This window comes from Mirounga leonina, unplaced genomic scaffold (genome assembly GCF_011800145.1).
Source record: "Mirounga leonina isolate KUSES-001 unplaced genomic scaffold, KU_Mleo_1.0 Mir_115, whole genome shotgun sequence".
Classification (NCBI taxonomy): domain Eukaryota; kingdom Metazoa; phylum Chordata; class Mammalia; order Carnivora; family Phocidae; genus Mirounga; species Mirounga leonina.
In genome coordinates this window covers 82,255,926-82,283,878 of record NW_023270268.1, presented here as the reverse complement: position 1 = coordinate 82,283,878, position 27,953 = coordinate 82,255,926, and the positions used below count along the sequence as shown (strand labels likewise).

The following is a 27,953-nucleotide window of genomic DNA, read 5'->3' as shown; positions in this document are numbered from 1 at the left end:
TTATTTATTTATTTATTTATTTATTTATTTATTTATTTATTTATTTAAGAGAGAGAAAGACAGAAAGAGACTGGGGTGGGGAGGGGCAGAGGTAGAGGAAAAGGGAGAATCTCAAGCAGACTCCACACTGAGTACGGAGCCTGATGGGGGGCTCAGTCTCACAACGCTGAGATGAAATCAAGAGTTGGATGCTTAACTGACTGAGCCACCCAGGCTCCTCCGTGTTTTTTTAACCTCTGCCTTCAAACACTATTGTTTTTCCATCACTGCAAACTCAGTCATCCCGCGGGCAGATCATTTCCTGGTCAGTATCAGGTATTAAAATGATCTCACCTTTAGACATTTAAACTAACATTTCATCTTTTCATCCAGTTCAGACTTTTTCTTCCTCTAGATCAAGCCTGACCTTGGAGCTAACAGTGGGAGAGAAGGTCATGGTCTCTACTTTCCTTGTGTTGCCTACTCTCCACTCTTGCTTCAGGGAATTTGGAAGCAACAAGAGCAAATGACTTTTTACTTATGTGGGGGTATTGTAGCTCTGTCCTGTCAAGTGCCCTCTAGCATGGCAGGCATCTAAAATTCATGTTCACAAGTAAATCATACAAATTGCTTAAAAATATCCAATATTGCAAAAGCAATATCATTGATTCAAATTGGCATGGGACTCACTGGTGAGTTTTTGGGCTCTTCAGAGATTCCTGTGAATTACTCTGGACTAAACTACTCCCTGACATGGGTGGTGCTCTCTCCCTCTCACTCCTCAGGATTCCTCTCAGCAACTGCCTTCTAGGGAAGCCTTTTTCAACTGTTTGGCCCTCTAGTCCCAGCAGACTGCCCACTGGGCAGATTCTTTCCAAAACAACTCTAGCCTGGCTAATTTCCATAGTTTCTACCTGACCTACCATATAGTAGATGTAGCTTGCTGTCACTGCTGCCCTCTGTCTTTTCCCTCTGATATTGCAACCAGAATGAGCAAGCCAATCCCCACCTCCCAAAATACTTCAGGTATCTCCTGGAGCGGTTCTTATGACCTCCCCTCATTTTGGATTGGAGTGATGCTGGGAAGAAAACCACAGTTCTCACTGCTCTTAGTAATTCCCTTTAAAGACTCTCTTAATAATTTCTATAATTTTATATATTCTGCACATAGGTAATTTCTTGGGGCTGGGGCATGCTTATAGTTGAAGGACCAATATGGATCCTTCTGAGTGGGTACAATGGAGATATGGCAGTCATCTCTCTTTTAATTCAGTTGGCATTTGCCATTCATGGTCCTCAAGTATAAGGCTTAGCAAGAAAAGACCCAGACAAAGGAAAAGCCTTTCCTACTATATGTTAGGCACATAGGTGTCTGGGGCCTAAATAGGCTGATCGCTGAAGTTTACAGTTTAGTGGGGGATTCACATACATGAATGAAGGAAATGCAAGTCAAAAGTAGTGAGTGCCAGAAAACAATAGGTACTTTGGGAGTTCAGAGAAAGGAGAGATTATAAAATCTTGTGGGAATAAGACATTAGATAGATAGATAGATAGATAGATAGATAGATAGATAGATAGATAAGCAAGTACATAAATTAATTAAATACATGATGGTGTTGTCTTTGTCCCACGCTAATTCAGGCTTGAGGTCAAGAGCTGTAATCTGGGAACCTGGAAAGGCAGGCATCTTGGTGAGAGTGAGAGAGAAAACAACAGGTGCTTTGGGAAGTTCAGAGAAAGGAGAGATCATTTCTGAAAATCTGTGGTTAGGAAAGAGATAGCAATGGAGAAAAGAGAGAAATACTAAGGATTGCTTCATGGAAGAAGTAACATTTGCATCAAAATAGAAAAGATGGATGGATTTCAAAAATCTTTTCCTAAGAGAAGGGTACTTGAAGTAGAATGAAGCAGCATGAGCAAGAGAGAGTTGGGGCATGAGTTTTTCAATTCGACCACACTGTAGGGTATGTGAAAAGAAGCAGGAGATAAAATTTGAAAAGGTGAGTCGGGTCAGATCACAGAACTTGACTTCCAGGCTGAGAACTGTGAATATTCATCTGTGCATGTTAGTAGTCATTGACAATGGACGATCAATGTAAAACCACTTTCATCAAGGCGCCTGCCTTTCCGGGTTCTCAGATTAGGGCTTTTGACCTCAAGTCTGAATTAGTATGGGACAAAGACAACACCATCATGTATTTAATTAATTTATGTACTTGTTTATCTGTATATACCCTGTTTGTTCCCACAAGATTTTAAGGCAACACAAAGGCAGTTAATAAGACAAGATATAATATGTTAAAGGGAAATCAAGGAGAAAAGTAAAATGAAGTCAGGAAAGTCAATTAAGAAAATGGATGTCTTAAAGCCCAATTTGACCCTAAAAGGTACAGAGGCCATTTTAAAAGGAATTTGTTCTAGCTGCATCTCTACTCTTTTTAACAAAACCCACTCAAATTAGATCAAGAAAAAAGAAGTAGGGGGATGTTTAAGAATATAATTCTCAAAAGAAAAAATTTGAGAATAGAAACTCAGAAGCACCAGGGGCCAGAGCAGGGCTAGAGCACTAAAGAGTGGAAAACAAAGGCCACCTTTTTTATTTCCAAGAGGCCATCTTATCTCTTTCTTCTTCTTCCTATTCTTACTATTTTTGTGTGACTTCTACTCATTCACCTTGCAAATGACCCTAAATGGTGACTTTACTATTGAACTTCCATAACCTTTCTGTTGGTCTTTGCATAGCTAATTAGCTTAGCCTCTCAGTGTCTCCTTTGCAAATCTTTTGGAGAGAAAATTCATTGACCTAACTTGGGTAAAATGTCCACTTCTAAGTCAGTTATTTCTGTAAATAAAGATGAGGTCATGTAATTTAGCTCTATTTAGGCCAACCACTTCAGCATATGGAAGGAGGCAGTGTCCAGAGAAGAAGGCTGTAGGAGGAAACCCATCCATTATATAAATGCCTCTCTTACATAAATTCCATCAGTGCTTCAAAGACTCCTCACCTTTTCTGGGTCTTGGTCCCTTTGGAGAATCTTATGGATGATATAGGTCTTTTCACCTTAAAAATCTCATGAGGCACATTTAAAATTTTGCATGTAGTTTAGGTGTGTTCTGGAGCCTCTGGAAATTTGATGTACAAGACTTGAAATGTCCTTTATATAAAGCAAGCCAACTATTTAGGAAAAGCATGCCTACATTATATCCAAATTATGCTGAACAATTAAAAAGTATATTTGAAAATAAAAATTTGTAACTGCTAAGTCCTCCTACATAGCAGGCCCTGTACCAGGTCCAGTGAGGAACAGATAGTGGGATGAGACAGGGTCTCTTCCCTCAGGGAGCTCATGGTCTGCTGAGTGCATGTATAAATGACTGGATTTAATGCAAGACATCCTCACTACATAGCAGCAAAATGAGTAATGGGCTGTGGAAACTCAGAGGAGGGAATGCTTAATTCTGAATGAAATATAACACTTCACAAGCTTACATTCCTCTGCATGTAGTATGATAGCATATATCATCGCCATTTTAAGGAAACCTGGACAATTTGGAAAGGTTCTGACTGCTGAGAAATAACAAGCTTACATTTTAGGGCTCCTCATTTTATCCTTTTTAATTCATGAAATCTACACTACTGCAATGTGCTGTAGAACAGAGAACAGGGGGCTTTACAATTAGACAGACTTAAGTTTATATTACCACCCTGTTGTTCACAAACTGTGGGTCTTTAAACAAGGAACCCGACTTCTCTGAACCTCAGTTTCTTCACCTGTAAAATAGATATGAAATACCTGTTTTGCATTGCTTTTTAAAAAATATTTATTTATTTATTTTTATTTTGAGAGAGAATGAGCAGGGGATAGGGTCAGAGAGAGGGGGAGAGAGAGAAAGAGAATCCCAAACAGGCTCTATGCCCATCATGGAGCCCGAGGCAGGTCTCAATCTCACAACTCTGAGATAAATGACCTGAGTGGAAATCAAGAGCTGGATGCTTAACCAACTGAGCCACCCAGGTGCCCCTTGCATTGCTTTTTAAAGAAATAATGTTTGTAAGACACTTTGCAGAGGCTCTGGAACATAGTAGGGGCCCTAAAATGCTAGTCATTTTTTTATAGTCAGATATTCAGATTCTCTATCAGAAAGCATTAGAATTTCTAATATGGAAAGAGTTAAAATATTCGTTATGTAAGGACTCTGCCTCAATTAGCTATTGCCACAATAATACTGTATATCAAACCTCTCCCCCAGATTCTGTGGCTTACAATAGCTACTCTTGCTCTGTAGATAGACTGTCATTCAGCTGATCTAGGTCAGCTGAAACTGATTGGCTTTAGGATGTAGATCAGTTGGTCTTGGTCCAGGCTATAGGTTTCATTCAGGTCTGCTCCACATTTTTCACTCTGGAGCCAGGCTGGAATGACAGACTTGGGCATGCTCTCATTATGATCACAGAGAGTGAACCTGGCTATGCAAGCAGACCTGAAACCTCAGCTAACATTGCTTTGGCCTGAGAAAACTCACACAATGAAACCAAAATTAAAGGGTGGTAAAGTGCACTCTACCACAATGAGGCCAATAATTCAACCCAGTGTAGTCTCCGGGTAAAAAAAAATCAGAAACTCAGTGAGCAGCTGAGAAAGAGAGGACTGGAGAGGTAGAGCCAAATGCACAGAGATACAATTGCACCTCTCTCCATCACCCAGAGCCTCTTCATGTGCTCTGTAGCCATCTTCTTCCTTGAGTATAAGAACATGAAAAGAACTCCAAGCTCGGCAGCCTCTGCCTTCTGTGGCCAGAGCACAGTCTCTTTGCATTGACAAAAGGTCACACTGTGTGCCACTTCCTTGCATGCCATGCAATGACTTCTCACACTAACTACCCAGAGTGAGGCCAAACTTCACAAGTTAAGGGCACAGCTTCCTTAAGACTGTCCTTACTTCACAACTCAGCCATAAGTTTGGGGGTCCCACTCACACTTCTGACCAGCTGGCTGCAAACTTGGGGATTCTCATTCTCCCCTCAGGTTCAGTAATTCATATCAACAACTCACAGAATTCAGTGAAGTGCTATACATACGATTACAGTTTTATTAGAGTAAAGGGATACAAATCAGAACCAGCCAAAGGGAGAGACACACAGGGTGAGGTCTGGTGAAAGGATCCCATGGTGGGAGGATCTCAACACTTTCATTGTCCTCTTCCTGGCGAGTCAGTTTGATTTACTTTCCTGGCACATCCATGGTGACAATATGCAGAGTATTGCCAAACAGTATTCACCTGAACTTTGGTGTCTTGTCTAGAGTTTTTATTGGGTTTTCCTTACGTAGACATGATTGGCTGAATCACTGGCCATGAAGTTGATCTCAATCCCTAGTTTTTTTGCGGCATGGCCAGCTCCATCCTGAGTCATCACTTTATCACCAACTTTCTTTGGGCCCACCATCTGTCATCTTGTTTGCATAAACCATCAGGGTTACCATGAATAAAAAGACACTTCTATCAACTCAAGAAATCCCAACAATTTAGAGAATACATCCCAGGAACTAGGAAAAAAAGTTGGCCAAATTCTTTATTACATAACCCATCTGTGTTTTTCCATCAGAGTTCAAGCTTTTCAGGGCAGATGAGATGTCCTCATCTCTGAATACCCCATGGCCTATAGCATAGCATCCTCCTAGGGAAACATTGGTTAAATTGGTAAAAGTAAAGCCTTAGATAGTTATAGAGCTTTAGAGTAAATGAGTTGGAAGAGCCTTTGGAGACCACTTAGACATTCTTACCCATTATACATGAGAAATGTATACATGAGATTATACATGAGAAAATGAAGTACCAGAGAGTTCACGTGATTAGCCAAGAACCCACTGAGCAAACTGAAGACCTACTTTAGAGTGTTATCATCCCAAACTGGACACCTGCTCCTACTGCCTTGCCCCTACATGCATGAACACAAACCTAAGCATATGCACCCTACTTTCTTCCTTACTTCAAAGAAACCAGTGATCAGCTATAAAAGAGGAAAAGGCAATAAAGACAAGAAACTGAAACCTGACTATAATGTAAACCTTTGAATGTATTGTATCTAATTCCTGACCTTTCCATGCTTCTTTCCTGTGCTGCCCTAAGAAGTAAAGTACATACCATTTTCATCAGCTTGTTAGAATATATGGCTTCTAAGAAGAATGCAGTCATCTTTTTTTGTAGTTGTTCTGTTTAATCTCCACCCATTGCCAATCCTTTAAGTTAAAAAAGAAAAAACAACTCTAGGATCAAAATTATAATACATTTTACCACTCTCATCTGGAAGCGAGATTATTTTATGAGCTATTTTTCCTGACCAGGTGTAATGTGCTCTAACAGTTCTCCATTTATCACTTATTCAGGATGGAACAGAACACACCTCTAGCATCTATCCGGGTACACTGAAGTACTCAGAGAATGTTGGCTGAGTGAATTATAAAATGAGTGCTTTTTAAAAAAGATCCCCAGCATATGAAGATTAGTCTAGCCTAATGTCTCTTACTCTCCTCTTCTTAACTCTCCACCTTCCCACCACCACTGAGAGATCATAGTATTGCTTATCCATGTAGAAGGCCACCTTTCTATTTTATACACCATTCCTGGTCAGTGTGGTTGTGAAGAAAATATTTGCACCATGAAATATGGTAAATGTATAATTAACAGAATTTTTAAACCTATTACTTTTCATTTCTGAAGGTGAAACAAAAGCATGGAAGAGGCAAAGGCTGGTAATATTGGATATGCACCTAGGCAATGTGCTTACCTAGATGTAAACCCTCATTCATGTTTGCTGCATCTGAACCCTCATGCAAGTCTTGAGATAATAGGCATCTCAATCTTTTACCGTCAATAATGAAATTGTAAGAGGGGAAAATGCATTTGTTTTTCAGTGAGTTCAACTCATGCCTACCCAAAGCTGGCTCCTTACCGACCAGCAGGACAGCTCTTCTCTCCACCTTTGCTGCTCTCAGTCTTTTTGAACACCTGTTTCACCTGCATTGTGCAGATCTGTGCATTTCTCTACGTGAAGCAGCAGCCCTGGTATTGTGAGGTCTACAGATACAGGTAAAGTTCAGTTTTTTAGTTTTCCTTTCTGAAGGTGATTCAGTGAGTACCCAGTGTCATTGTACAGCTTGATTTGCACACATACCCTAAATTTTTAATTAACAGAAGTTTAGTCTCCACACTGCAAAATACCAATGACAGGATAGAACACAGAACACAGTTAATGGGTGGAGTCCTGGGGTAAGCCACGTGCAGTGGGTGGGAAAAATGTTCACATTGGTTGTTGATGTGTAGATCTAACTGTTGGTTGACTGGATGAATGTATTAATTCCCTGGTGGTTTGGAGATCGTATAAACCAAAGGTTAGCAAACATCTCTTCTGGAGGCCAGATAGTAACTATTTTAGGCTCTGACAATCTCTGTTGCAACTACTCAATACTACTGTTGAAGTGAAAAGCAGCCATAGACATACGTATAAAAGTAGGTGTGACCATGTTCCAATAAATTTTATTTACAAAAAGAGGTGTTGAGTTGGATTTGGCCTCTGGACTATAGTCAGCTGACCCCTGATTTACAAGATAGATTTGCTTAAATTAGTTTGAGTTTTTCAAATGAATGTTAAAATTAAAATGTTAGTGATGGTACCATTTTTTTCTGATTGAATTGAACACTAGACTCAGGGCAAGTCTCTTTACCTCCCCGGGTTTTAACTTCTTCAACTATAAATTAAGGGTAAAATGTTGTGAACTATGCCACAGATATTAAAACTTTATTTTTTCTGACAAATCCTGCCTGACCTCCAAAAGGAAAGGCAGAAAAGGAGCAGCTCTTTTTGAAGTAAGGCTTGTATAAACTCCTTTACACATGCTCCACTGTGATCCTGAAGACAGCAGAGCCCCAGGAATCAGTGAAAGATTAAAAACTATCAAATGATGTCTAAGATTGTCATTTAGATCCTAAATTCAGCAATTCAAATATTACTTGGGGTGAGAATTCATAACCAGATTTTTCTCAAAATCAGATTTTTCTCCTAATTGGTGTACATATACTCAGAGAAGTAAAATTCTGATTGAATCTGGGGGACAAGAAGGTATAACCCAAAGGGTGATGGATAGGTAGTCCTGCCTCTATCACTAACAGCTATGCCTTAACTTTCTTATCTGCAATGTAAGTATAACAGATTAGATACACTTTTATGTTAAACTCTATAATTCAGGCCTTCGGTCTATCTGTCCCCTTTATGAAAAACACTTTGTGACTACTGATGATTTGTTTCATTAATGTACTCAGCAAATAGTAACTGAACATCTGCCATATGCAAAGCACATCCCAGGACCCTAGGGAACCAAGGATTAAAAGACTTAAGCCTATTTGTTGGGAACAGATTTCATCTATAACCAGTTATAAGAGTAAAAGTTTCAAGCTGAACAAGAAAGCTGATAGAAACTAATTTGTGAGTTTGATTATTAAAAAAATGAACATTGCAAATATCAATCTGGACTGGGAAAACCCATCTCTTAAATATTTTTCTGAGCAAATATTCTGTGGCATTTCTGTGCTAGGTGCTAAGGATTTATAAATGAGTAAAACAATAACAAAATAAAACCAAAAAAGAAATTTCATATTCAAGGAACTCTCATCCCAGAGGCAGAAAATAAAAATATGCAAATGAAAAATTGCAAAACAATGAGCTAAATGCAACACTAGAAGCAAAAGCAGAGGACAGTAGTTACCCTTGCCAGTGAACTAAAGACAAAGACTTTCAGATAAAGGAATGGAGAAGGAATAGAGTGCCTGACTCAGATGTGTGCAAACAGTGACATTTGGGGAACAGAAAATATTCCTATATGTTTGGAGTATAAGGAGCATAGGAAGACTGACAAAAGATAAGGGAAGGAAGGCAGATAGAGACCAGAGTACAAAGGTCTTCTGAACTTGTCTTAGAAGTTGGAAATTAATTTATTAGCAAAAGAGAGCCATAGACACTCAGCAGCAGGAGAGGGTCATGTTTGGATCCTCAGGAAGAGAATGGATTAGAGTGGGCAGATTCAAACTCAGGGCCTAAGTTAGGGCTTACCTTAGTCCACAGAAGAGAAAACAACACACACACACCCACACACACACACACAAATGCATACAGGCACACATGTGCATAACACACCCCACCATGCACGCAGAGAGACACACACACACACACACACGGTTACCCATGGTTCATTCATTCTTAACTGAAAGGAATTCCATAGAAAATTATCATCCAAGCCCTTTCAAGACAGATCACTTGTTCTAAATGGAATGCGAGACAAAGAATAATTTTTGTTCTATTTTTTTAAATTTTTTTTATGTTATGTTATGTTAATCACCATACATTACATCATTACTTTTTGATGTAGTGTTCCATGATTCGTTGTTTGTGTATAACACCCAGTGCTCCCTTCAGTACATGCCCTCTTTAATACCCATCACCAGGCTAACCCATCCCCCCACCCCCTCCCCTCTAGAACCCTCAGTTTATTTCTTGGAGTCCATAGTCTCTCATGGTTCATCTCCCCCTCCGATTTCCCCCTCTTCATTTTACCCTTCCTACTATCTTCTTCTTTTTTTTTTTTTTTTAACATATAATGTATTATTTATTTCAGAGGTACAGGTCTGCAATTCATCAGTCTTACACAATTCACAGCACTCACCATAGCACATAACCTCCCCAGTGTCTATCACCCAGCCACCCCATCCCTCCCACCCCCCCACCACTCCAACAACCCTCAGTTTGTTTCCTGAGATTAAGAATTCCTCATATCAGTGAGATCATATGATACATAGACAAAGAATAATTTTGACTTGTTTTAAATTTTATTTCTGCTTTGTCATTGCAAGAAGTGAACAAAATATGTCTTGGTAGTTACTGTCTGGAACAATTTGAAAGCTGAGATCCCATGGTAGTTATAAACTTTTTTTTTTCCACCACCTAGATAAAAATAGAATAAAAAATCCCATAAATTCTGGTGATTCTCTTGTAGTAAGTGCTTTCTGGACAACCAAAGGAATTTCTCAATGAATGTGAGTTTGGAGAGAAATGGGACTGGAAATGCAACTCAGATTCCTGGTTCAATTTTAAGTTTTGAGAGTACCACACTGTGGCCCATCACCACCATCAACTGCATCACGGTGGCATTTATCTTTTCTAAGGGAAAGCCATTTCGAAAACCCATCTGCACAAACTGTGAGTATATGAAATTTAATTTTTCTTTTCACATTTTCTTTCTATTTCCCCACCCTTCCAGAGGTGCAGGTCAATGGTGAAGGGATGGCTGAACTCCAAAATTGAGTACTGACATTTCTATTGGTTGTCTAATGCTGTTTTGACTTGATCTCATTCTTCTCAGTTCCCTGTTAAGTTGTCCACCTTTTTCGTTATTTTGTTTAGTTTTCTCTATTTTCTCAGCTTTATCTTGTAATTAAAAATATAATTCTGTTTCAAATTTTTTTTTTTTTTAATTGAGTATTGAAGGAAAATTTTCATAGGTGGTAGAAACCTGGGCAGAAACCTCCTCATTGGCAGACATGCATTATTAAATGGTCACATGAGTCCCATCCCATTGTGAGTCATCAAGAATGATTTTAAGCACATACATATATAACAAGGTACTTTGTAAGACCTTCTCTTTTTTTAAACTTATTTATTTTGGAGAGAGTCCACAAGTGGGAGGGAGCACACGAGTGGGAGAGAGGACGGAGGAAGAGGGAGAGAGAGAAACAGACTCCCCGCTGAGCAGGGAGTCCCATATGGGGCTCGATCCCAGGACCCTGGGAACATGACCTGAGCCCAAGGCAGACGCTTAACTGACTGAGCCACCCAGGCGCCCATGTAAAAGATCTTCTAATCAATTCAGATACAACTTGATCTCTTTAGTAACTTTACAATATTGGGCAAGTTACTTTAACCATTCTGTACATTTCTTTAGTCACCAGTGAAGATTAACATATTTTCATATGATTAGCCATCTCTTCTCTGAATTTCTTATTTACATCTTTTATCCATTCTTTTTTAAATCTTATGTTAATATTGGCATAGAGTTTGAGGTAGAGATCAAACTACTTTATCCAACTAGTCACTAGTTTTCCCAGCAGATTTTATTACTTAATATTTCTTTTGATCATTTATTTCTTGACTGAATATAATGCCACCATTAGCATACCTACATATTCATGTATATTTATAGCTTTATCATATACATAATTTATATTATGTGATTTTTTATATTATATTTAAATATTTTATTTTTATTTATTTATTTTAGGGAGAGAGTGTGGAGAGGGGAGGAGGAGCAGAGGGAGAGGGAGAGGGAAGGTGAAAGAATTTCAAGCAGACTCCCTGCTGAGTGCAGAGCTCCTGTAGGGGCTGGATCCCACAACCCTGAGATCATGAACTGAGCTGAAACCAAGAGTTGGCACTTAGCCAACTGAGCCACCCAGGCACAACTATATTATATTTATATATGTTATATACCTACAAACCAATTTTTATATAATTAATTAGTTCCTAGACTATCTTTTCTGTCTCATTAATATACCAGTCTCTTCTTGATCTACCACTATACTCTAAAAATTACAGTTTCATTCATTTAGCTATAGGTTTATAATAAGTTTTAATAAGTAAGATTGGTGTATCTTCATTACTCTTCATTTTTCAAAAATTTCTTATTTTTTTTTGCTTGTTCATCCTTCCAGATAAACTCTAGAACAAAGTGTAAGGCTTTAAAAAAAAAATCCCTTTCCAAATTCTGATACATTGGGAAAAAATTGTTTACACAATTTAGTCTTCTCATTTTAAAAACATGCCATCCTTCTCTATTTGTTCATGCCTTTTTTTTTTACATCTTTTAGTAAATATTTATCACTTTCTCCATTATACATCCTGAACATTTAAGAAACTTATTTAGTTTTTTTAAATATTTTTGTTTATATTGTGAGTGACTTTCTCCCATTATATATATTTTTAATTACCATAATGTATTATTTATTTCAGGGGTACAGATCTGTGATTCATCAGTCTTACACAATTCACAGCGCTCACCATAGCACATACCCTCCCCAGTGTCTATCACCCAGCCACCCCATCCCTGCCATCCCCCTCCAATCCAGCAACCCTCAGTTTGTTTCCTGAGATTAAGAGTCTCTTATGGTTTGTCTCCCCCTCCAGTTTCGTCTTGTTTCATTTTTCCCTCCCTTCCCCTATGATCCTCTGTCTTATTTCTCAAATTCCTCATGTCAGTGAGATCATATGATAATTGTCTTTCTCTGATTGACTTATTTTGCTTAGGATAATACCTTCTAGTTCCATCCACGTCATTGCAAATGGCAAGATTTCATTTTTTGATGGCTACATAATATTCCATTGTATATATATACCACATCTTCTTTATCCATTCATCTGTTGATGGACATCTAGGCACATGAAGAGACATTTTTTTTATTCTTATGTTAATCCCCATACGTTACATCATTAGTTTAGATGTAGTGTTCCATGATTCATTGTTTGTGCATAACACCCAGTGCTCCATGCAGAACGTGCCCTCCTCAATACCCATCACCAGGCTAACCCATCCTCCCACCCCCCTCCCCTCTAGAACCCTTAGTTTGTTTTTCAGAGTCCATCGTCTCTCATGGTTCGTCTACCCCTCCATTCCCCCCCTTCATTCTTCCCCTCCTGCTACCTTCTTCTTCTTCTTTTTTTTTTTCTTAACATATATTGCATTATTTGTTTCAGAGGTACAGATCTGAGATTCAACAGTCTTGCACAATTCACAGTGCTTACCAGAGCACATACCCTCCCCAGTGTCTATCACCCAGTCACCCCATCCCTCCTACCCCACCCCCCACTCCAGCAACCCTCAGTTTGTTTCCTGTGATTAAGAATTCCTCATATCAGTGAGGTCATATGATACATGTCTTTCTCTGTTTGACTTATTTTGCTCAACATAATACCCTCCAGTTCCATCCACGTCGTTGCAAATGGCAAGATCTCATTCCTTTTGATGGCTGCATAATATTCCATTGTATATATATACCACATCATGAAGAGACATTTCTGCAAAGAAGACATCCAAATGGCCAAAAGACACATAAAAAAGTGCTCAACATCACTCGGCATCAGGGAAATACAAATCAAAACCTCAATGAGACACCACCTCACACCAGTCAGAATAGCTAAAATTAACAAGTCAGGAAATGACAGATGTTGGTGAGGATGTGGAGAAAGGGAACGTTCCTACACTCTTGGTGGGAATGCAAGCTGGTGAACCACTCTGGAAAACAGTATGGAGGTTCCTCAAAAAGTTGAAAATAGAGCTACCCTATGACCCAGCAATTGCACTACTGGGTATTTACCCCAAAGATACAAATGTAGTGACCCATTATATATTTTTTTAACTGTTTATCACTAATATCTGTAAAAGTTACAGTATTGTTTACATTTATTTTCTATCCAGAACTCTTTCTGGACTTTGCTATTACTCCTTGATTCTTGAGTGTTCTAGAAAGATAATATCATCTGTAGGTAATAATGTTTCTTTTTCTTTTCCAATGACAAAATTGCATATTTATATTTTCTGTCTTAGTGTACAGTCCAGAATTTCCAGGATAATATTAAATAATAGCAGTGGTAGCAAAGAATTCTACTCCTTAATAAAACTACTTCTAATAGTTTTCACCTGTAATATGATTTTGAATATTGGTTCAAGGTAGACTACCTCATGTAAAGAAAATACCTTTTTATTTCCATGAAATCAAGAGTGTGTTTTAAATCAAGAATGGGAGGTGTATTTCATCAAATGCCTTCCCATCACCTACTGAGATGATTATGCCTTTTTTCCCTTTTGACCCGTTGCAAGAATCTGCTATATTAATAAGCTTACTATTAAATTATCTTCATATTCTTGAGCAAACCCTACTTATTTGTGGTGGGATTATACTCTCACTAAATTGAATTTTATAGTTTTTTAATGTGTGCATTTTATGTTGGATTGGTCTGATGTTTTTTGTGTAGTGTTTTGTTAGGTTTGAGTATTAGACTTGAAAACTCTTTGACTTTTTCTTTCACAGGAAAAATAATTTATAAATAGAAATAGCCTATTCCTTGGCAGTTTGCAAGAACTGATCTGGCTCTAAATCTTTCCTTTGAAAGATTTTTTTTAAAGGATTGATTTAAGTTATCTTCTTTTTAAACTGTTTTTTAAAATAACATTTTTTTCCCCAGATAATTCTATTTCATTGAGATTATCGAGGCTTAGTGTCAGATTTTGAGTGGTATTTCTTTATAATTTTAATGCCTTGTCTAACTTTTAATATCTCCTCATCCTATATGTCTTTTTTTTTTTTTTAAAGATTTTATTTATTTATCAGAGAGAGAGAGAGACAGAGGCAGGCAGAGGGAGAAGCAGGCTCCTTGCTCAGCAAGGAGCCTGATGTGGGACCCAATCCTAGGACCCTGGGATCATGACCTGAGCCAAAGGGAGATGCTTAACTGACTGAGCCACCCAGGCATCCCTCATCCTATATGTCTTATGTTTCATTTATTCTTAGCAGAAATGTATTTTTATTGGTTTTCTTTAAAATTTTAATAGTTCTGCCTTCTATTTTCTAACTTGTTAATTTTTGCTTTTCTCATTCTTTCCCCCTTCTTACTTTCTCTGAAAAAAAAATATGTTTGAAATGACTTTATAATGTATGTATTTTCTTTTACTCTTGTGAAATTAGAGAAACATTCAAGATCAATAATTATGGTTTGGGTTGCATTCTTTACATTTTCATGTGTCTTTAATTATGACTGAATTGCCTCTTTGACCCACAGTTTCTGAATAGCGATTTTTCATTTTCAAGTTGGAAGGGATTTTGTTTTCATTCTCCTACTACTTTTCTTATCAATAGCTTACAAATTAAATGGACTTGATTTCCTTTTTGACCAAAAGATATTTAGAATTTTGTTTTAAATTTGTGTGTTGGAAGGGATTTTTTCATTTAAATTTGGTTAATAATTCCTACTTTTATTGTTATGATCAGAGAATCTAGCCTGTAAAATTTCTGCTTTGGAATATTTATGACAGTTATGCCATCCCATGGCACAACCTGTAATCTCTAATTTTCTAAATAAGTTGTAGATATTAGAAAAGTAAGCCTCATTCCTCTTTTTAAATTAGAAACATACATTTACTACATTAAACTAGTTTTAGTAATTATTTACATTCTGTTTTCACCCCCCTTTTTTTTTGTATAGCTGTTTTGTCAAAGGTTTTGAGAGCATGCTAATATCTTCCTTTAATTTTATATTTTCTATAAACTTCTTCCTGAATTTCTTATGATAGTTCTTAATTTTGATTCAGTGTTTAGTAATGTCCTTGGCTTTTGTCACAACAAATCAAGATTTCACTTTATGTTTTAAGGTTAATCACTTAAAGCCCCTTTTTTTAAATAGCGAATATATTTTATAAGGAGGATATGATACATTGCATTGGCTAGTACTTTAATTTGAACAGTAGCTACAAAGTCATTTTGCATAAACTGAATTAAACGAGAACTGGATTAGTTACATCATAGTGACTAAGAGCTTGTAGGTGAACTCAAGTCCTATGTCAAGTATAACTGATAATTTTAAATAAAAAAGTTTTATAAACATAGTTTAACAATATAATCTCATAATAAATCATATACTCTCAAAAGTCTTGGAACTACTATTAAACTATCAAGCGATTTTATGTTGATACAACAGACAAGTCTGTACCGTTCTTTTATTAAAAATTTTTTATTGTTATGTTAATCACCATACATTACATCATTAGCTTTTGATGAACTGTTCCATGATTCATTGTTTGTGTATAACACCCAGTGCTCCATGCAGAACGTGCCCTCTTTAATATCCATCACCAGGCTAACCCATCCTCCCACCCCCCTGCCCTCTAGAACCCTCAGTTTGTTTTTCAGAGTCCATCGTCTCTCATGGCTCGTCTCCCCCTCAGATATCCCCCCCTTCATTCTTCCCCTCTTGCTATCTTCTTCTTCTTTTTTTTTTAACATATATTGTATTATTTGTTTCAGAGGTACAGATCTGTGATTCAAGTCTTGCACAATTCACAGCACTCACCATAGCACATACACTCCCCAATGTCTATCACCCAGCCACTCCATCCCTCCCACCCCCCACCAATCCAGCAAACCTCAGTTTGTTTTCTGAGATTAAGAATTCCTCATATCAGTGAGGTAATATGATACATGTCTTTCTCTGATTGACTTATTTTGCTCAGCATAACACCCTCCAGTTCCATCCATGTCATTGCAAATGGCAAGATCTCATTCTTTTGATGGCTGCATAATATTCCATTGTATATATATATACCACTTCTTCTTTATCCATTCATTTGTCGATGGACATCTTGGCTCTTTCCACAGTTTGGCTATTGTGGACATTTCTGCTATTAACATTGGGGTGCACATACCCCTTTGGACCCCTACATTTGTATTTTTGGGGTAAATACCCAGTAGTGCAATTGCTGGGTCATAGGGTAGCTCTATTTTCAACTTTTTGAGGAACCTCCATACTGTTTTCCAGAATGGTTCACCAGCTTGCATTCCCACCAACAGAGTAGGAGGGTTCCCCTTTCTCCACATCCCTGCCAACATCTGTCGTTTCCTGACTTGTTAATTTTAGCCATTCTGACTGGTGTGAGGTGGTATCTCGTTGACGTTTTGATTTGGATTTCCCTGATGCCGAGCAATGTTGAGTATTTTTTCATGTGTCTGTTGGACATTTGGATGTCTTCTTTGGAAAATGTCTGTTCATGACTTTGGCCCATTTCTTGATTGGATCATTTGTACTTTGGGTGTTGAGCTTGGTAAGTTCTGTATAAATTTTGGATACTAGCCCTTTCTCTGATATGTCATTTCCAAATACCTTCTCCCATTCTGTTGGTTGTCTTTTGGTTTTATTGACTGTTTCCTTTGCTATGCAAAAGCTTTTTATCTTGATGAAGTCCCAGTAGTTCATTTTTGCCTTGCTTCCCTTGCCTTTGGCGATGTTTCTACGAAGAAGTTGCTGCGGCTGAGGTCGAAGAGGTTGCTGCCTGTGTTCTCCTCTAGGATTTTGATGGACTCCTGTCTCACATTGAGGTCTTTCAACCATTTTGAGTCTATTTTTGTGTGTGGTGTAAGGAAACAGTCCAGTTTCATTCTTCTGCATGTGGCTATCCAATTTTCCCAACACAATTTGTTGAAGAGACTTTTTTTTTTTAAAGATTTATTTATTTATTTATTTGAGAGAGAGAATGAGATAGAGAGCATGAGAGGAGGGAGGTTCAGAGGGAGAAGCAGACTCCCTGCTGAGCAGGGAGCCCGATGCGGGACTTGATCCCGGGACTCCAGGTCATGACCTGAGCTGAAGGCAGTTGCTCAACCAACTGAGCCACCCAGGCACCCCGAGACTGTCTTTTTTCCACTGGACATTCTTTCCTGTTTTGTCAAAGATTAGTTGATCATAGAGTTGAGGGTCCATTTCTGGGCTCTCTATTCTGTTCCATTGATCTATGTGTCTGTTTTTGTGCCAGGACCATACTGTCTTGATGATGACAGCTTTGTAATAGAGCTGGAAGTCCGGAATTGTGATGCCGTCAGCTTTGCTTTTCTTTTTCAACATTCCTCTGGCTATGCGGGGTCTTTTCTGGTTCCATACAAATTTTAGGATTATTCGTTCCATTTCTTTGAAAAAAGTGGATGGTATTTTGATGGGGATTGCATTGAATGTGTAGATTGCTCTAGGTAGCATTGACATCTTCAGAGTATTTGTTCTTCCAATCCATGAGCATGGAATGTTTTTCCATTTCTTTGTGTCTTCCTCAATTTCTTTCATGAGTATTTTATAGTTTTCTGAGTACAGATCCTTTGCCTCTTTGGTTAGATTTATTCCTAGGTATCTTATGGTTTTGGGTGCCATGGTAAATGGGATCGACTCCTTAATTTTTCTTTCTTCTGTCTTGTTGTTGGTGTATAGGAATGCCACTGATTTCTGTGCATTGATTTTATATCCTGCCACTTTACTGAATTCCTGTATGAGTTCTAGCAGTTTTAGGGTGGAGTCTTTTGGGTTTTCCACATAAAGTATCATATCATCGGCAAAGAGTGAGAATTTGACTTTTTCTTTGCCAATTTGGATGCATTTATTTCTTTTGGTTGTCTGATTGCTGTGGCTAGGACTTCTAATACTATGTTGAAGGCAGTGATGATAGTGGACATCCCTGCCGTGTTCCTGACCTTAGGGGGAAGCTCTCCATTTTTCCCCATTGAGAATGATATTCGCTGTGGGTTTTTCATAGATGGCTTTTATGATATTTAGGTACATACCCCCTATGCCTTTACTCTGAAGAGTTTTGATCAAGAAAGGATGCTGTACTTTGTCAAATGCTTTTTCTGCATCTATTGAGAGGATCATATGATTCTGTTCTTTCTTTTATTAATGTATTGTATCACATTGATTGATTTGCGGATGTTGAACCACCCTTGCAGCCCTGGGATAAATCCCACTTGGTCGTGGTGAATAATCCTTTTAATGTACTGTTGGATCCTATTGGCTAGTATTTTGGTGAGAATTTTTGCATCCGTGTTCACCAAGGATATTGGTCTGTAATTCTCCTTTTTGATGGGGACTTTGGTTTGGGGATCAAGGTAATGCTGGCCTCATAAAACGAGTTTGGAAGTTTTCCTTCCATTTCTATTTTTTGGAACAGTTTCAGAAGAATAGGTATTAATTCTTCTTTAAATGTTTGGTAGAATTCCCCTGGGGAGCCATCTGGCCCTGAGCTTTTGTTTGTTGGGAGATTTTTGATGACTGCTTCAATTTCCTTTGTGGTTATAGGTCTGTTCAGGTTTTCTATTTCTTCCTGGTTCAGTTTTGGTAGTTGATTCATCTCTAGGAATGCATCCATTTCTTCCAGGTTATCTAATTTACTGGCCTATAGTTGTTCATAATATGTTCCTATAATTGTTTGTATTTCTTTGGTGTTGGTTGTGATCTCTCCTCTTTCATTCATGATTTTGTTGATTTGGGTCATTTCTCTTTTCTTTTTGATAAGTCTGGCCAGGGGTTTATCAATCTTGTTAATTCTTTCAAAGAACCAGCTCCTAGTTTCATTGATCTGTTCTACTGTTCTTTTGGTTTCTATTTCATTGATCTCTGACCTGATCTTTATTATTTCTCTTCTCCTGCTGGGTTTAGGCTTTATTTGCTGTTCTTTCTCCAGCTCCTTTAGGTGTAGGGTTAGGTTGTGTATTTGAGATCTTTCTTGTTTCTTGAGAAAGGCTTGTGTTGCTATATACTTTCCTCTTAGGACTGCCTTTGCTGCATCCCAAAGATTTGGAACAGTTGTGTTTTCACTTTCATTTGTTTCCATTACTTTTTATAATTCTTCTTTAATTTTCTGGTTGACCCATTCTTTCTTTAGTAGGATGCTCTTTAGCCTCCAGGTATTTGAGTTCTTTCTGACTATCCTCTTGTGATTGAGTTCTAGTTTCAAAGCATTGTGGTCTAAAAATATGCAGGGAATGATCCCAATCTTTTGGTACTGGTTGAGACCTGATTTGTGACCTAGGATATGATCTATTCTGGAGAATGTTCCATGGGCACTAGAGAAGAATGTGTATTCTGTTGCTTTGGGATGGAATGTTCTGAATATATCGGTGAAGTCCATTTGTTCCAGTGTGTCATTTAAAGTCTTTATTTCCTTGTTGATCTTTTGCTTAGATGATCTGTCCATTTCAGTGAGGGGGTGTTAAAGTCCCCCACTATTATTGTATTGTTGTCTATGTGTTTCTTTGATTTTGTTATTAATTGTCCTATATAATTGGCTGCTCCCATGTTAGGGGCAGAGATATTTACAATTGTTATAACTTCTTGTTGGATAGACCCTTTAAGTAGGATATAGTGTCCTTCTTCATCTGTTATTACAGTCTTTGGTTTAAAATCTGTCTGAATATGGAGTGCCACCCCAACTTTCTTTTCATGTCCATTAGCATGGTAAATGGTTTTCCACCCCCTCACTTTCAATCTGGGGGTGTCTTTGGGTCTAAAATGAGTCTCTTGCAGACAGCATATCGATGGGTCTTGTTTTTTAATCCAGTCTGATAGCCTGTGTCTTTTGATTGGGGCATTTAGCCCATTTACATTCAGGGTAACTATTGAAAGGTAGGAATTTAGTGCCATTGCATTGCTTGTAAGGTGACTGTTACTGTATATTGTCTGTGTTCCTTTCTGGTCTATGTTGCTTTTAGGCTCTCTCTTTGCTTAGAGGACCCCTTTCAAGATTTCTTGTAGGGCTGGTTTTGTGTTTGCAAATTCCTTTAGTTTTTGTTTGTCCTGGAAGCTTTTTATCTCTCCTTCTATTTTTGATAACAGCCTAGCTGGATATAGTATTCTTGGCTGCATATTTTTCTCATTTAGTGCTCTGAATATATCCTGCCAGTCCTTTCTGGCCTGCCAGGTCTCTGTGGATAGGTCTGTTGCCAATCTAATGTTTCTACCATTGTAGGTTACAGATCTCTTATCCTGAGCTGCTTTCAGGATTGTCTCTTTGTCTCTGAGTGTCATAAGTTTTACTATTAGATGTTGGGGTGTTGACCTATTTTTTATTGCTTTTGAGAGGGGTTCTCTGTGCCTCCTGGATTTTGATGCCTGTTTCCTTCCCCAAATTAGGGAAGTTCTCTGCTATAATTTGCTCCAATATACCTTCTGCCCCTCTCTCTCTTTCTTCTTCTTCTGGGATCTCAATTATTCTAATGTTGTTTCGTCTTATGGTATCACTTATCTCTTGAATTCTGCCCTCGTGATCCAGTAGTTGTTTATCTCTCTTTTTCTCAGCTTCTTTATCATTTGGTCTTCTATACCACTGATTCTCTCTTCTGCTTCATTTATCCTAGCAGTTAGCACCCCCATTTTTTATTGCACCTTGTTAATAGCCTTTTTGGTTTCGACTTGGTTAGATTTTAGTTCTTTTATTTCTCCAAGAAGGGTTTCTCTAATAACTTCCATGCTTTTTTCAAGCCCAGCTAGTATCTTTAATATCATCATTCTGAACTCTAGATCTGACATCATACTAATGTCCATATTGAGTAGGTCCCTGGCAGTCGGTACTGCCTCTTGTTCTTTTTGTTGAAGTGATTTTTTCCATCTTGTCATTTTGTCCAGAGGAGAATAGATGAATGAGAGAACAAAATGCTAACAGGGTAACAACGTCCCCAGAAAATATACCCTAAACAAATCAGAAAAGACCTGAAACTGGGGGAAAAGACAGGGAAAGAATGAAAAAAGAAAAAGATATAAACAAACAAAAATAGAACAAAACAAATAAAAACAGAATATGATCAAATATGATCAGGCTGGTACATAGATCAGTGCCACACACTAGATTTTGGGTGTATTTTGGTCTGTTACAAGAAAGTGCCTCCCAAAATTTCAAAGAAAGAAAAACTTATATATGTACAAAAATAAGGGTTGATACAATGAAGGGATGGAATATGACTGTAAAGATGAAAATTATAAAAAATTTTATAAAAGGAATTGATAAGTTGTTTGAAAAAAGAAAGAAGAGGGTTTAAAAAAAAGAAAAAAAAGGGGATAGAATGTGATCAGGAAGGAGGCTAGAACAAAGCCATACACTAGAGATTTAGGGTATATTTGATCTGTTAGAAGAAACTGTATCTCTAAATTTTAAGGAGAGAACAACTTATATATATATGCCAAAAATAAGGGTAACTACTATGTAGGTATAGAATATGACTCTAAAAATGAAAAATAAAAATGTTTTTTAAAAAAGGGATTGACAAGATGTTGGTTGAAAAACGGAAAAAGAAAAATTCAAAAAAAAGAAGACAGCTGGCTGTTTTCGCTGATCTTCTGGGGGAGGGGCCTGTTGCCATGGTTCCCAAATGTCTTTGCCGGAGGTGGAATTGCCCCGCCCTTGCCTGTCCGAGCTAAGTCATCTGCTTGGGTTTGCTCCCGGGAGCTTTCGTTCCTTGCAAGCTTTCCATAGAGCTTTGCAGGCAGAGAGTGAAAATGGCGGACCCCCAATCTCCACCCCGGAGGACCCGAGAACTTGGGGCCCTGCTCCTCAGTGAGCCCCCAGAGAAAAGCCGTCAGTCACTCCCGTCTCCCCAGTCTCCGGCCGCACTCTGTGCTCACCCGGCCTGTGACCGAGCGTTTCTATCTCTGGCACCCGACCCCGTGTGGAGTCTCCAAACCCAGCAGATCCATGCAATGCACTCCTGCGCTACTCCTCCCGGGGGGAGGAAGGGGAGTCTCCCCAGATCTGCTGCTTGTTGGGTCCCTGCTGGAGGAGCAGGGGCCCGACTGCCGCAGATCACAGTTTATGGAAACCCCAAGCTGAGAGCCCGCGCCTCAGCTCTGTCTCTGCAGCCGGCTTCCCCACTCTGATACCTGGGAGCTCTGCCACACTCAGGCACCCCCGGTCTTTCTGTGACCCCAAGGGTCCTGAGACCACACTGTCCCAGCGAGTGTTCCATTCCCTGCTTAGCCACTGGAGCTACGTCCCTCAGCAGAGCGGACTTCTAAAGGTTCTGATTTTGTGCTCCGAGGCTCTATCACTTGCCAGAAGCAGCCAATGGAGGCCCCCTCCCCCACCATCTATCCTCCTGAATATCGCCTTGGATTCACTTCTCCGCACGTCCTACCTTCCAAAAAGTGGTTGCTTTTCTGTTTAGAGAGTTGTTGCTATTCTTTTCTTTGATCTCCTGTTGAGTTTGTAGGTGTTCAGAATGGTTTGATCCCTATCCAGCTGAATTCCTGGGACTAGATGAAATCCAGGTCTCCTACTCCTCTGCCATCTTGCTCCGCCCCCAAGTTTGTACCTTTCTTAATAGCCTTGGACAGGATATCAACTTTATGATGATGAGATATAGAAAAATACATATTTAAGTTTTATGGAAATAGGTATGAATATTTGCGATCCCATCCCCTTCCTTGTCTGAAGACAATGTGTAGTGGTTTGCTCTGACTTGTCTTTCCAAATTACTTGTGCAAAGTCTCCCATGCTTTCAAGTTTCCTCATCAATAGCAATTGATCAGGGGAGGCAACATTCATCTAGTTCTTCATTGTGTTTTCCAATCAAAGCTAAATTAAATGAGGGCCTTAAGAGTTTGCTTCCACAGTGGTCATTTGTGCACCCACCTGGCCTACTTTACGGATCATCAATCTAAGGACAATGTGATATGCACAGCACTCAGCTCGGTTGCTGTGATGACTGGGCCTTCATCAGCATTGTCATTTGGGGGCATCCTCTTCTTCCCAGCAGCTGGGTCCCTGGGACATGGAGATAATGAAATAAATGAAAACTCCAGACAGCCACCTCCTGGGCTTTTCTTATCACCAAGCTGCTCAGATCACTTTATTTTGGGAAATAAGCAATCCTGCGGCACCTGCTTTTCTTCTCTCTGCCTCATGCCCCTTCCAAGCAAGCCTGAGTATTCTTCTGGGAGGTGTTGCATCTTGTTGTGTATCTAAAGTGAAGCTTGGAAGAGTATGAGGGCACATGTTGGTGCACAAGGGCAAAAACAGAACTCTGATGTCTTAAAAAAAAATAGGGCCAGTGATAAGAGGGGCAGTTACTTCTGATTTCTGGTTGGTAGAGATCTATATAGAGTTGGGGGCTGGCAGACCATAAACACTGGAATAAATGAGATAGAATATAAGAGAAAACCTAGTTTGTTTGTTTGTTTGTTTATAAACTTTAAGGCTTGTAAGAATCCTTTATATCATGGCAACACAGATTAAATGCTATTGTTTTGGCCTGAAGGTGCTAATCTTATCAAAAGCATTTATAAGGCTCCATCTACAAAGTGCCTAAGAGCTCTGAGGACACAGGTGTGGGTGGGGTTGGAGGAATAAGAACAGTGGTGTTGGCCCATTGCATCCTGGAAAGTTTAGATCCCCGAAAGCAAAGCCATTTGGGCCAGTTGGAGAGAAAGAACTCAGCAGATGTACAGGAGAGTTTCTCATTCTTTCAATTCAGAGTCCTAGAAAAGCACATACAAAGTCACTTTTAAGTAGATACATAGAGGAAGATCTTGCAAAGCAGAGTGGTACATAGCCATATGAAATAAAACTTTGTAAGAGATGCCTGGGAAGTCTTTAAAAAGCAAGTGATATCTCAATGGGGCTTTTTAAGAAAAATTGGAACTTGCCAAGACAGGAAAAATATCACCTACACAGGGTATGTTGTCAACAAAGACCTCTATGGAGGTGGCAGGTATGTGATTTAACTTCCCTAAGACACATAAGGAAGAGCGATCAGAGAGCAGATCAGAAAGGCAGACTGAAATTGTGGAAGGCCTTGAATGTCAGTCGAAGACCCCTGGACCTTATTCTCTAGGCAACAACGAAGCATGAAGTGGTGCCAAGAGGACCGACTTTCTGTTCGTGCACTACTCACTAGCTAGGCAGTAATAAAGCATCAGGGCCTCTCTGGTGAGCATTTATGTAAGCTGGTCCCTGCAGAGTGTCCTGATCCCCTTGGACTTCTCAGTTGATGTGACTCCTTTTTGGAGTTTACTGTAGTTGGCAATTTTCTGCACCTCGCCTTTCAAAGAAAGATGTTATGATACCACCTTTGTCTTGTAAGCATTAGAACATATTTTAAAGCATATGAGGATATATCAAAACATATGAGGATGTATCCTGTATTTGCCCAACAGAAATCATTGATTCTTCAATGTGTGCCAAATTATATGAAACATTCATTCAGCATCTAAAAATAATGTTTGGTGTTTCTTCAGATATATTTTCATTTCTGCTGATGTCTGCCTTGGGCCTCACAGTTTTCATTCTGTTTTCTGACTTTCAAGATATATACCGTGGAATGGAGGTAAGAGCTATTCATTATCACATCTGCAGTGACTCATATGTATGATGGGACCATATCTGCACCATGATTTGCAAGTTAGTTATTACCATATTCTCTCTGATCATTTAATATTGTGGGGCTATTCTATTTACTAGAGCAGCAAATAACTTACCTGGCTCTCCCATATGCAACCCTCTGATTGTTTTCAGATGATCTATATTATCAGTTGAGAACATTTATCCTATTCACACCTAAAATACTATGTGTGGATATTATATCCTTCCATGTTATACTAATATAATAAATTAATGTATTAACAAAATAACTAATTCTTCAAGTTTAATTATTTTAACATATAGTAGCAATCCTTTATAATGTAGTTGTAAGGAGCAAGAAAAAGTAGACTTACAGGCCAATCATGTTCTGTCTGTCAAACATCGACTGCAGGGAGTTTTATTTCAGTGGACATCACTTAATCCAGGACGCAGTGGATTAAAATAAAATTTATGAAGAGGTCATTGAACCCATTCTTGGAATCAGCACTGTGGGAGAAACAAAACAAAGAGAAGGATTGGCTCTTGATTTGCAATCTATAGTTTTGTTGTGAAGATGAGCTCCACCCAAGAGAAATGATGACATGGCTATGTGAGACCACCCATGCTTGAAGAGGGTGTAACATAGAGAGAAGTGGGAAGAACACAGGAAAGAGGAGCTCTCACAGGGCCTGTGGTTGTCACAGGAGGCTTCATGGAGGAGGCACAACTTGATTTGTGTCCAGAGGATAGGCTAGATTTTGCTAGGTAGAAGGTAGGGCTATTTCCAACCAGGAGAACAGCCTGAGCACAAGCAGCGGGCTGAAAGAATCTCTTTTGTCTTGGAAATGCAAAAGAATGTGGTGGCAGAGATAAAAATCAAAAGCCACACTTGTTTCACAGAATACCTGGGAGACTGGCAAAGGCAGAGGCAACATGCTGTGGAATGTGAGGAAGGCATCGCTGGATGAAGATGGCCAGGGAAGATTGAGCTCTCTTCTGAGAGCAACAGGGAGTCATTGAAGATATCCCAGCAGGTTTTTCAGGAGGGATTTTAAGGACAGACTAATTAGATGATGGCAGGAAGGCTATATGCTAGAGCAGAGAGGCTGTGGACAGAGACACAGTTAGGAGGTGAAAACCTAGATCATTTAGTCACTTATAAGACATTATGAAGCTTTAGCCCATGCTTGGCACTGGGACTCCAAAGATGAGTAAGATGTGGGCACAGATCTCAAGTAGTTCAGGGGCTAGGAGGGAAGACCATCCCACAAGCAGATGATTTCAAAGCAGTGTGACAAGTGCCTTCCAGGCCAAGAGATGGAGAAGAGACCTCCCAGATGAGGGCAGGGACCACAGGGAAGGCAAGGGCCAAGTTCTCCGCTAGGATCTGACCCCCTACCACACCTTACAGCCTTCTCCAGACAGTCCTGCACCAAGGCTGTGTCTCACAACCCTAAGAAAGGCTGTCTCTACTTGGGGGAAAAAATAACAAAGTGTTACTTTGAAATACCCCATATACCCCATAATTCTCATAGGGATGAGAATTGCAGGTGAGCATCTAGACCCTGTGAAGGGTCTGTGGTAGTCCTAAAGGCAGCTCAGTCCCCATCCTTTACTTTGGGTCAGATTGGCACTGTGTGAATAGTCTCTTGCTATTGATGAAGCATGGGAAGTTATAGTGTTTACACCTATTACTTAATTGTATTTGGTGGTCAGTATATACCCTTCAATCCTTAAAAGGAGGTGGGTTGGGTGGGTTCAAGTTTCATCAAGCCATTAGATTTAGGGTTGGGGCCATTTGTTCAGAAAATTTTCACCTAGTTTCGAAAGTAACTTGAACCTCTGTCCCCTTTATGTTTTACTCATACATCAGTTTTACTGAAAGAATGAACTCCAAGTAGATTTTACTTTGGGAGGATTAGAAGTAATAGTATTATTAGATGAATGACTTCATCTTGTATTCTCTTCCCTATATTTGAAAAGATAAAACTGAAGAGAGACGCACTGTTTCCAAAGTGTTTTGTCTCATGTCTGTGACCCAGAGCACATTTACTGAATGTCTCTTGTCCTCAGTGGAGGGAGCAAAGGCCCAGGGGCAGTCAATTCTCATTTGAATTCTGGCTCTGCCATTTATTGATTGGCTTTGAATCCTTGGACAAGGTACTGACCTCATCTGTGAAGTGGAGAAAGTAATGCCTACCATCCAAGCTCAGAGAGGTGTTACAAATATATAAATTAAACAAGATAATTAATACTTTTCAAAATGGAAGACATGCAAAGCATAAAGGTAGTATTTCTTTTTTTTTTTTTTAATGTTTTAAATTCTTACCATAAGCCAGGTACTATTTTTTTTTATTCTTATGTTAATCCCCATACATTACATCATTAGTTTTAGATGAAGTGTTCCATGATTCATTGTTTGTGCACAACACCCAGTGCTCCATGCAGAATGTGCCCTCCTCAATACCCACCACCAGGCTAACCCATCCTCCCATCCCCCTCCCCTCTAGAACCCTCAGTTTGTTTTTCAGAGTCTATCGTCTCTCATGGTTCGTCTACCCCTCCAATTTCCCCCGCTTCATTCTTCCCCTCCCGCTACCTTCTTCTTCTTCTTTTTTTTTTCTTAACATATATTGCATTATTTGTCTCAGAGGTACAGATCTGAGATTCAACAGTCTTGCACAATTCACAGCGCTTACCGGTAGTATTTCTTTTTTAACAGCTCATCCCAACCCTGACATCATGGAGGGTTTCAATTTTGGTGGTAGTCCTCACCCAATTCTGTGTGGCCTTCTTTGTAGAGGTAAAGTGGTTTCTATATGTCTCTTACTCTCTTTCTGGGGAAATAAATAAAGGGTCTCATTTTCAACACATGCCTGTTTTTTAGAGCAACATCTTTTGTCCCCAGAAGTGATAGTTATTAAGGGTTTGTAAAAACTGCACATGTTCTCATTGGGGGAAATTACTTGGAGAGTGATTTAAAATTCTCTAAGGACTGCATAGAAGTGCTCTCTGGATC

At 39.1% G+C, this 27,953-nt stretch overlaps 1 protein-coding gene across 1 annotated transcript in view; it reads left to right on the top strand.

Annotated features, from left to right (window-relative positions):
- Positions 1-27,953, top strand: part of ATP13A5 (ATPase 13A5) — a 121,075-nt gene that overhangs the window by 91,436 nt on the left and 1,686 nt on the right. The window contains exons 26-29 of the mRNA XM_034990734.1: positions 6,893-7,067; positions 10,025-10,227; positions 24,832-24,920; positions 27,657-27,737. Coding sequence (XP_034846625.1) covers positions 6,893-7,067; positions 10,025-10,227; positions 24,832-24,920; positions 27,657-27,737 — 548 coding nt within the window. The remainder of the gene's footprint in view (positions 1-6,892; positions 7,068-10,024; positions 10,228-24,831; positions 24,921-27,656; positions 27,738-27,953) is intronic.